The sequence below is a fragment of the Marmota marmota genome, unplaced genomic scaffold (assembly GCF_001458135.2).
Source record: "Marmota marmota marmota unplaced genomic scaffold, marMar, whole genome shotgun sequence".
Lineage (NCBI taxonomy): Eukaryota > Metazoa > Chordata > Mammalia > Rodentia > Sciuridae > Marmota > Marmota marmota.
This window is the reverse complement of record NW_026000026.1, coordinates 22,732,912-22,743,458: the sequence shown is the minus strand read 5'-3', so window position 1 is coordinate 22,743,458 and position 10,547 is coordinate 22,732,912. Positions and strand designations below refer to the sequence as shown.

At 44.9% G+C, this 10,547-nt stretch overlaps 1 protein-coding gene and 1 long non-coding RNA gene across 3 annotated transcripts; both read left to right on the top strand.

Moving 5' to 3' along the window:
- The first annotated feature begins 514 nt into the window (after window positions 1–514).
- Procr (protein C receptor) lies at window positions 515–5,276 on the top strand. Of its 2 annotated transcripts, none has more exons than XM_015481349.2 (4): window positions 515–798; window positions 2,923–3,228; window positions 4,041–4,328; window positions 4,580–5,276. In XM_015481349.2, the coding sequence occupies exons 1-4, from the start codon at window positions 729–731 to the stop codon at window positions 4,693–4,695; spliced, it is 780 nt and encodes a 259-aa protein (XP_015336835.1). In that variant the 5' UTR covers window positions 515–728; the 3' UTR covers window positions 4,696–5,276. The 2 variants fall into 2 exon arrangements, with proteins under 2 accessions (XP_015336835.1, XP_015336842.1); XM_015481356.2 differs by having other exon boundaries at window positions 518–798; window positions 2,971–3,228.
- A 3,378-nt stretch (window positions 5,277–8,654) lies between these two features.
- On the top strand, window positions 8,655–9,234 carry LOC125619008. The gene is made up of 2 exons (XR_007350471.1): window positions 8,655–8,708; window positions 8,756–9,234. It is a non-coding gene; the product is annotated as an uncharacterized LOC125619008 (long non-coding RNA).
- The last annotated feature ends 1,313 nt before the right edge of the window (window positions 9,235–10,547 follow it).

The following is a 10,547-nucleotide window of genomic DNA, read 5'->3' as shown; positions in this document are numbered from 1 at the left end:
TTGCTTAGCGCCTCGCTGTTGCTGAGGCTGGCTTTGAACTCTCCATCCTCCTGTCTCAGCCTCCCCAGCCGCTGGGATTACAGGTGTGTGCCCACCGCGCCCAGCTCAAACAATGAGCTCTTTTATGCACAATTTGTGACTATTTCTTACAGCAAGATCCCTGATTGTGTAATTGCTACATACTTAAAATTCTGATGAAGTGTAGGCGAATACCCTAGAAAACTAAATTCTAATCCTGGGTCTGTCACCACCATGATGTATAAACTTTGGGCAAATCCCTATCCTCCCAGGGCCTCAATTTCCCTATCCGTAACCTGCTGATCTCTACACCCTGGAGTCCGCTGTAAGTTGAAAGCAGATGCCCCACCCACCACTTGACTCAGCGCGGGCGGAACTTCTCAGCAAGCCCTTCTCCCCCTTTTCCGCTCCCTGGGAAGCAGCCCTAGGCTAAGGGAAAAGGCAGGTCTAGGCAGTAGGGCGCAATGCTGGGCGGGGACGAGGGAGGGCAAAGGGAGGCCGGCCCCCTAGTAGGAAATGAGGCAGAGTAGGAATAACACTCTAAAAGCCTAACACCCTCTTCCTCCTGACATTCCCTGGCCTCTTTCCATCCTCTGCTGAACCTCTGCCTGTTCCCAGACAGCCTCACTTCTTTCCCCCCGCCGGCTGCAGCCAGCGGAACCCCCAGCCTGACCCCGACGGGAGCCCAGGGGGGGATCAAGAACTTCAGGATGCTGACAACATTGCTGCCGCTACTACTGCTGCCTGGCTGGGTCTTTTGTAGCCAGGAAGCCTCACAGGGTGAGTTGGGGGCATGTCTCCTGCCTGGCTTGGTTCTGGAGACTCTCAGTCTGTCTGGGTACCTGGAAAAGACTAGAGGGGATCTAATCCCACAGCATCTATGTCTGCAGCCGGCTGGATCTCTCTAGAGCAGGCAAGGTCCAGGGCACTGTTTTGTGTCCCAAAGACTTAACTGAAGTACAGTTAAGTCTCTGGGAAGGAGGAACTGGAAAAGCCTTGGGGAAATCAGAGGACTGGAAAAATAGGAACGGGACTGGTAGAGGGTGAAGAAACCAGCATCAGAGGGAGGGAGAAATGACGTGAAGCCTGCAGAGGGAGAGCTGAGGGTGATAGAGATAAGGAAAAGTCTAGGGAAGATGGGAAGAGATAAGAAGAGCAATGGAAAAAAAAAAAAAAAGAAGATCAATGGAGGGAATGGGACAACACTGGGAGAACTGACAGGCTGAGACAGGTGGGGCAGAAACCAAGACTAAGGAAGATGGAGGAAGACTGGATGCAACTGATAAGGTAGAATTGGGGTGGGTGGTAGAAGCTGTGATCAATAGGAGAGCTCATAGATATCAGGCTGCTCAAAGTGGCCCCATTTCAGCAGAAGAGGGGAGTTTTTGCCCTGTATTATAATTACACAGGAGCTCCTCTCTCTTCTCCCACAATCCCTATAGTTTCAGTCACCCCCTCAGAGAAGAAGCAGATAATAATCAGTATTCAAAGAACGTCTGCTGCTTAATACATGTACTGATTCCTTTAGCCCCCACAGTATCCCACAAAGTGGGTGATATTCTATGCATTTTACAGAGAAGGAAACTGGGCCACAGAGAAGTTAAGGACCATGTCTAAAGTTACTCACACAGAGACATTTATTCACACCTGCAGACACAGGGCACAACTTCTCAAATGCAAATGCAGACAAAACACATACACTAATTTCAAACCCACACTCATTCAAAAATTCTCTTGGCATCAACTCTGTGCCAGGCCCCTTTCTGGGTGCAGGAGACTCTCAGAGATAACCAGACTCATATGGTTCTAGTTATGGCTCCATAGCCTGGAGGAGTCCACTGAAGACAGTGTGTGTTTGGAGACTTCCACTTGGAATCCTAGAAATACATGCTAGCACAAAATGGTCTAGGACCCTGAAACAGATCCACGTGTCTGGGAGGATAAAAATGAGAGGGCAACTGAGCCAGATCTTCAAACATCAAGAGAAATTTGCCAGGCAGAACAACGGAGGCAGAGCAACTCTGACATGGTATTCACATGTCAACCAAAAGCATGAGGAACAGAAATAGTTTGATATATCTAAGTTCTGGGAAGAGACCAGAAAATGCAGCTAGGACCAGGTCACTGGACTTGTTCTGTGGACAGGTTTCTATGGGGAGGCAACACAGCAGACTGACTTTAGTTCTGCTATACCATCTTAGCCTGCCTTCCATATACACTAGGGTTAATAACAGTAGCTACTCCATTAACTCCTCAGGGGAAGTCACAAATAAGATAATAATATGTGTAAAGCACAGTATCCAGGTCCTAATAATCACTTAATGGATATTAAACTATGATTATTTTTTATTATGAGGGGGAGGGATGTATCATTGGAGAACTGTGTGTGGGGGAGCATGCTGGGGATTGAACCCAGGGCTTTGTGCATGCAAGGCAAGCACTCTACCAACTGAGTTATATCCCCATCCCTCACTGGAGGCCTTTGAGACCGACTAGCTCTAATCCCTGGGTCAGGTGGAGGTCCAATCAGAAGGAATAAAACTAAGAAATGAGTGCAGGAGGATGAGGTAAGAAATTACTACCTGAGTCCAGATTAGAATTGAAGAGGCCTGAACTAGGGCAGAGACATAGGAGACAGGTAACAGGAGATCGAATTGGGATTTTATTGTAGGTCAGGGTTTGATGACCAACCAAAAATGGGGAGAGGGAGTAGAGAAAGGAAACCAAAGAAGGGTGTGTCTCTCAGCTGCAGGCCTCAGTTTCCTCATCTGTTAAGTGAAGATAATAATCCCTGTCTTGTTTTCCTGGCTGGGTTATTGTCAGCATCAAAAACTGGGCACTTTATAGGGTCAAGTAGGTGGGCAGCCGGCCTTTGAGTAGGGAGTTATTATCTCCTGCTGCCAGCCGCCAGCTCCAACGCCAGTGTCCCTGACGCGCTGACGCTGCCCCCAGGCCCACAGAGCCTCCACATGCTCCAGATCTCCTACTTCCGTGACCCCTATCACGTGTGGTACCGGGGCAACGCGTCGCTGGGTGGACAGCTGACACACACGCTGGAAGGCCCGGGCAACAACGTCACGATCCTCCAACTGCAGCCTTTGGAGAATTCCGAGAGCTGGGCGCGCACGAAAAGCAGCCTGCAGCTCTACCTGAGCCAGTTTCATGGCCTCGTGCAACTGGTGCATCGGGAACGGGAGCAAGGCGTGACCTGTAAGTAGGGGGACGCGCCCGGGGCGGGGCCTGAGAGCGGCTGGCGGGAGGCCTCTACGGGAAGGGGAGGCGGGGCCTGAGGGAATTGGGGTGGGGCTTCGAGGGAAGGACCGTATTCTAGGGAGGGGATCTTGCTGGTGGGCGTGGGCAAGTGGGCGTGGCCTTTGTGTGGGCGGAGCTGCTTTGGGTCCTGGGTGGCATCCTGAGCCCAGGGAGATTACTGGGTGGGAGCTGGAGGCTGGAGAGGAGCCCGTGTTCTAGCTAAGAGAGCACCTCATCAGACCCTCTTTTGGCTGGTGTGACCTCTTGGGGTGAACCCTGTTGGGAGGCAGTGTCCCTGACCCACCCTGGCCCCGGAAGTATCACTGACAACTCCCCATTCCTTGCCTCCCAGTCCTCTTTTTTCCTTCACAGACCCCCCACCCTTCCCTTCACACAACCCCAACCTTTCCTCCTTTACTCTCCAGCCACCCATCTTCACAAACGCTGATGACTTTGCTCACGTGTCCCCCACAAACCTCCAAACCCTCCCCCTCAAATACCCCAATTTCTTCTCTGGAAGCTTCCACTCCCATTCCTCAAAGTCCCAACTTCTTTCTCTAATAGTCCCCCTTTTCTTCATAGTCCCCGGCCCCTCCTTACACAGCCTCTAGCAGTCTAACTCCAGACCCCTCCCATCTCCTCACAGCGTCCCCCACACCAGTCTTTTTCTCCCTACAGCCCCCTACCATGTCCTCTTCCCCATGGTGGACAGCCCCCAGCATCTGGCTCCCTCTCCACACAGCACCCTGACCCTGAGTCCCTCTCTGCAGTTCCTCTCATTGTCACCTGCTTCCTGGGCTGTGAGCTGCCTCCCGAGCAGGATTCAAAGGCCCGAGTCTTCTTTGAAGTGGCTGTGAATGGAAGCTCCTTTGTGATTTTTAAGCCAGAGAAAGCCCTGTGGGTGGCAGCCCCCCAGGAACCCTCCAGAGTGGTCACCTTTACCCTGAAGCAGCTCAATGCCTACAATCGCACTCGATATGAACTGCAGGAATTCCTACAGGATACCTGTGTACAGTATGTGCGGCAACACAAACAGATCTCAACAGATAATTCCAAAGGTACCAGGGTACTGGGCTGGTCCTGTATTGGGGAGGGGGCAGGTTCCCATCAAACTGATGGTACTGAAGGATGGATACCTTGAACAAGAGGCCTTGGGGCTGGTGGTAGGGGACAGAGCACACACAGCTTACATCACAGAGTGAACTGGTGGCCCCTTTACTTTGGGACAGAAATCCCTTGAGGTTTAACTCAACCCATGGACTCCTGGGGCAGGGTGCATTCTTAAGCTAATTCTCTGCATATTCTGCAGGGAGTCAAAGAGGCCGCTCCTACACTTCACTGGTCTTGGGTGTCCTGGTGGGCAGTTTCATCATTGCTGGCGTGGCTGTGGGCATCTTCCTGTGCACAGGTGGACGGCGATGTTAATTACTCTCCAACTGCCTCTGAGAAAGAAATAGATTGATGAGGACTGGCAAGAGAAGGTTTCAGTCACATGAAGTCAGACAGACTCTCCAACTGGGACACAATATCCCAGAAGGTTTGGAGTGACAGTTTCTTTCTTCTCTAAGATCTGCCCACCAAGGGACATGGAGAGGCTAGGGAGATAAAGTACTTGGTTTGTTAAGAACCTTAGAAGTGCTGAAGAGAAGGGGGTGGCAGGGAAAGAACCTAACAACTTTCCGCATCATTGAATTGGTCTGAAAAATGAGTGCTTATCTATCTTTGTGGAAAACAGATGATGGAGTTGGGGCAGGGAGTGTCTATGGCCCATCCTCCAAAGAGAGATAGAATTGCCTGAGGTATTCAAAACACGCAACCAAATAAAACAAGTTGTCCACAACCAAAATAAATAACATTCAATGTCTCCATGTGTGTCCGACTTGGGAAGGGACATTGGTATGAAAGGAGTAGAAGAAAATAACCAGAAAAATGGTGGAAGTGTAAAATCCAAGTAATATGGAAACAATGAGTTATTAATTAATCAATTAAATAATATTAATAAATTTCTTGCTTGTGTATAAGACATAATTTCCCCCCTATTTTATAAAACTTCTGGAATAGTGGACCATATACCCTTGCTCCCACTTCCTTATCTCCCTCTCTTCAACCCACTTTGTATTCTGGCTTCTTCTATGAACTGCAGTAAGATCATTAGTAGCCTATAATTGTCAAATTCTCATTCTCCATGATATCTGCAACATTTAACTGTATGAATTAGAGACCTCCTTTTTTTACTTTAACTTAGAAGATACCACACTTCTAATTTATAAAAGCTGTTCTGGTCACTCTTTTTCAATCTCTTTGATGTTGTCATCTTACTCAATTCACTCTGGACAACGTTGGCTTCCTTAGAATGCCACTTTTTGACTTCGCTTGTTCACCTTAAAACTATACCCTTCCTGAGTGACCTCAAATGCCATCTATCTGTGGCTTCAAATACCATCTATCTGTGGTGTGGTTTCCATGGAAAAGCTATATTTTCTTTAGGAGCATGTGTTTTGTCATCAGACTTAAGGTTTTTGACCCAAGCATTTAACTTCTTCAAGTCTCAGTTTCTTCATTCATAAAAGGTATAATAAAATATACAGAAAGATTGTAAGAAAAATAATTCCTACCTCATAGAGGCATTGTAAGTATTAAATAATGTATGTAGCATATATATTGTTGATAAATATAGCAATGGCTATAGACCTTCAAACCTCCCATTTGCCCTGATTCTTGAAAATCATCTTTACCTTAATATTTTATAGGCATTTCAGAGTCAATGTATTTAAAATTAAATTTATTAACTTTTTGCCCAAACTTGTTCTCTTTCTCTCTCTTCTGCTGTTTACTGTTAGTAGGTAATATAATCAAATCATATAAATGTAGAGACCTCAGTGTTAACCTTTATTTACTCTCTCTTCTTTATCCCCATCTACAAAACCACAGAATCTGTAGAATCCATGCCCTCCTTTTCACCCCAGTGCTATTTTCTTTTAAATATTTATTTTTTAGTTGTACCTTTATTTTTACTTATTTATTTTTATGTGGTGCTGAGACTTGAACCCAGGGCCTCGTACATGCTAGACAAGTGCTGTACCGCCAAGCCACAACCCCAGCCCCACCCCAGTGCTTTTGTTCAAGATATCATAATTCTGTCTCTGTGCCAGGCACAGGAGTGTGCCACCTGGTTCAACCTCCAATGAAGACTTGCTATTCACCCTCAGGGAGTATAGCCAGCAGGGTGCCTCCTGCTGCTTTGGTGTAGCTGCTTTGTAGCTGCCTCAGCTACAAAGAATAGTCCTGAAAGAGATCATGCCCATCCTGGGGCTGCCCTCATCTGGCGACTGAGCAAGGAAGGCATGGGTATAAAGGTTAGCCATTTGGGCCAACTGCAGGACAACTTTGATGAGCAGTATTCACTCCAGAGTTCTCTGCCAGGTTGATTGGGTCTTTGTTGGATCTACAATGCAGTTTAAGCTTCTCCATCAGCTCAATCCTGCTCCTTGTCCTTGGAAAACATATTGTCTCTCAAACCCTCAGTTTCTGCTTCCAGTAAACTCAATGTGCTTATGCACGAGCGCACACAGGTGCATGGACCTCCCTCTTTCTCTTTATCTCTCCCTCTCCCTCTGTCTCTCAAAATTTTCTCAATATGTTGCCCAGACAATGTTGATACCCTCATCCTAGGTTTTCTCCTTGTCTCTAGTTTCTCTGTTCTAATGCATCTTTCACATGGCAACAAAAAAACACAGATCTGATGTCATTGAAAAAAAATTTCCCATGCTTATTGACTTAATTTCAAAATCCTCAAATGACATTCAATCCCTGGCATAATTGGGCCCCAACTCAATTTCTTAATTTTCTTTTATTTTTTAATTTTTTTAGTTGTAGATGAACATAATACCTTTATTTAATTAATTTATTTTTTAGTGTGGCGCTAAGGATAGAACCCAGTGCCTCACACATGCTAGGCAAGCGCTCTACCACTGAGCCACAACCCCATCCCCCACCCCCCAGTTTAATTTTATTTTCTACCATTTCACTTTACCCAAATGTGTTCTCAGTTATTTATTTATTTTTTAAAATATTTTATTTTTTAGTTATATTTGGACACAATACCTTTATTTTGTTTATTTATTTTTATGTGGTGCTAAGGATCGAACCCAGGGCCTTGCACGTGCTAGGCGAGCGCTCTATCTCTGAGCCACAACCCCAGCCCCCTCAGTTATTTATTTTAAAAGCATATTTCTTTTTCTTTCCTTTTTTTTTTTTTTTTTGGTACTGGGGAGATTGAACTCAGAGGCACTTGACCACTGAGCCACATCCCCAGCCCTATTTTGTATTTTATTTAGAGACAAGGTCTCACTGATTTCCTTAGTGCCTCACTAAGTTGCTAAAGCTGGCTTTGAACTCGTGATCCTCCTGTCTGAGCCTTCCGAGCCGTTGGGATTACAGGCATGAGCCACCGTGCCCAGCAAAAGCATATTTCTAAGTGGAAAAAATAATACAGCAGTAATGATACAGTTTACAAATAAAGAAGAAAAAAAAAAACAAAACAGAAAGTCCCCTATTTTCTGTTTCTCCTCAAATCCTTACCCCAGAAGTATGCTAAGACGCTTAGTTAAAAGCAACAGAAACCAACTTTACAAACTTAAGAGTAAATAAGTATTTTGAAAGGTTATCAAGTAATCCTCAGAGCTGATGGGAAGATCAGCTAATCAACCTCAGAAAATAGAATCAGGGATCACAACCATGCCACAAGACTAGTCTAGTTATGGATACTACAGCGGGAATCACTGCCTCCCTCACCAATGCCTGCTGCCATCTTAATGAGTTCTCCTCTGTCCCCTTTGCCTTCACATCATTTGTTAAAGATTCAAAGTCCTAAGTTGGAATGTCCAAATGACCACTCCTATATCATGTTGCCTGTGCCTTAGCAATAAGGTGGGGTGGAGAGTAACATTGGCTTCTCTTGTGGGAAGTGGGACCCTGTCTCCCATTAAAACTCACACAGAAAGCCTGGTGTTGGGGCACATACCTATAATGCCAGCACCTTGGGAGGTTGAAGCAGAAAGATCACAAATTTGAGGCCAGCCTTAGCAACTTAGCAAGGCCCTAAGCAATTTAATAAGACCCTGTCTCAAAATATAAAAACAGATGGGGATGTGACTCGGTGGTTAAGTGCCCCTGGGTGCAATCCCCAGCACCATAAAAAAAAAAAAAAAAAGTTGTTGTGGGGACAGGAATGGTGTTGCACACTTGTAATCCCTGTGGCTCAGGAGGCTAAGGCAGGAGGCTCGTGTTCAAAGCCAGCCTCAGCAACTTAGTGAGACCCTGTCTCAAAATAAATAAAAAATAAGAGGATCTGGGGAATGTGGCTCAGTGGTTAAGTTCCCCAGATTTGATCTCTGATACCAAAAAAAACAAAAACAAAAACAGGAGAGCACCCCTGAGTTCAATCTCCAGTAAAAATCAATCAATCAATCTTACACAGATAAAGATTCAATCTCCAGTAAAAATCAATCAATCAATCTTACACAGATAAAGAAGCTTCAAGTGCTGGGCAACCAAAAAACAACAACAAATAAAAACAAAACAGAGCTGGGGATATAGCTCAGTTGGTAGAGTGCTTGCCTTGCATGCACAAGGCCCTGGGTTCAATCCCCAGCATCACACACACAAACACAAAAAGTAAACAAACCTCTGAGTGTATTTACACTCCCATCAGTTGTGTATTTACACATTCAGTAAATGTTTATGAGTAACAAGTTTGTATTATGTATGTTGGAAACAAAATGATTAGGCTCTGGTCCTCAGGTACCTCATCTGGTGGTTCATCTGAGTTGGGAAGATAAAACATACAAATAAAAACAATACAAGGACAGGATGTCCTAATAGGATACAGGATCTAGGTTATACAGAAAAATATAATTTTTCTAATAACTGGAAAAAATGTACAAATAAAATGTTATGTTGTTATTTACTATTGTGGCTGTCATTTGCATATAGCTTCATAGTTTTGGGGTTTATCATTTAATGTTTTCTGAGATCTTGTGAGATACACACATTCTTCTCACTTTATATTAGGAAATATGCTTACTGAGAATAAGCAAAGTAAGTGGCAGAGCCAGGATTTAAACCCTTTCTTTGTCTTCTATGATTTATGCTTTCTTTCTTTCATCTTCAACCCCTCTTCCTTTCTCAAAAAACTGAAGAATTCTGGAGAGAAAAGGAGAGTGGGATTTGTAGATAGGTAAGATATAATGATGCATAGATAAGAAAGGTAGATAGAACAGCTTTAATAACACCAAGAGTTAAGGAAAAGCCAAGCAAATGTTATGAAGGATATCTAGCCCAGTGTGACTGGTTATTAGAAGAACGGTGGGACATGGTGGAAAAGATAGGGTAAGGGTTCATAGTATTGGTCCTCTAACCTCTAATGCAGGGGGGTTCTTCTTTGGTTATTCACAAGCTGGGAGTTGCTACAGATCATTGGACAGTAAGCTGTAGAAGGATTCTTTCCTCTTCAGCTGTATTGTAAAAAGAGGACTTCAGATAGGTAGAAACCTGCTGATCTCAAGCTACAGGGCTTGTCCTAGACACTAATCTAGATCAAGGCTAGACTAGGCCTTATCTCAAACAAGGAGCAAAAGGTAAAGCAGAGGGCTGGAGTTGTGGCTCAGTGGTAGAGCGCTTGCCTGGCTTGTGTGAGGCCCTGGGTTCCATCCTCAGCACCACATATAAATAAATAAAATAAATGATTCATTGACAACTAAAAAAATATTAAAAAAAAAAGATAAAGGAGAAGATGGAAGAAGCAAATCCATAGAGGAGGGAGATCTTGGAGTATGAGCCAGAGGTACAGGCTCTCAGCTGTCATCTTAACCTTCTTTCATTAATGTAGCCACCACGTTAGTTCAGGCATGCACCAGCTCTAACCTGGACCAGAACCACATCTGATGCTCCTTTAGATCCCTCACAAAGGTGCCATCAAATTACTCTTTCTAAAGCCTGCCAGTCTTCTGTCCAGAATTCTCTAGTTCTGCTGTTCATAAAATTCTAACTTCTTCGTATGGAATTCAAGGCCCTCCACAATCCAGCACCAACCTGTCTTTTCTGTGGCTTCATCTTCAACCCCTCTTCCTTTCTCAACCTTCCTTTCTAGCCGCTTCAAACTATTCATGTTTTCCCAAACAAACCACATCCTTTCGGCTGTGCCATTTCATGTCACGTTCTTTCCTCTCTCTGGCAAACTCCTATACATCCTTTGAAACCTAGCTCAAATGTCATTT

Excerpts from the sequence above, each read along its gene's own strand:
- Procr (XM_015481349.2), top strand. The coding sequence starts at position 729 with ATGCTGACAACATTGCTGCCGCTACTACTGCTGCCTGGCTGGGTCTTT. Across the intron at positions 799-2,922 it reads TAGCCAGGAAGCCTCACAGG|CCGCCAGCTCCAACGCCAGT; the intron begins GTGAGTTGGGGG and ends TCCTGCTGCCAG. Across the intron at positions 4,329-4,579 it reads CTCAACAGATAATTCCAAAG|GGAGTCAAAGAGGCCGCTCC; the intron begins GTACCAGGGTAC and ends CATATTCTGCAG.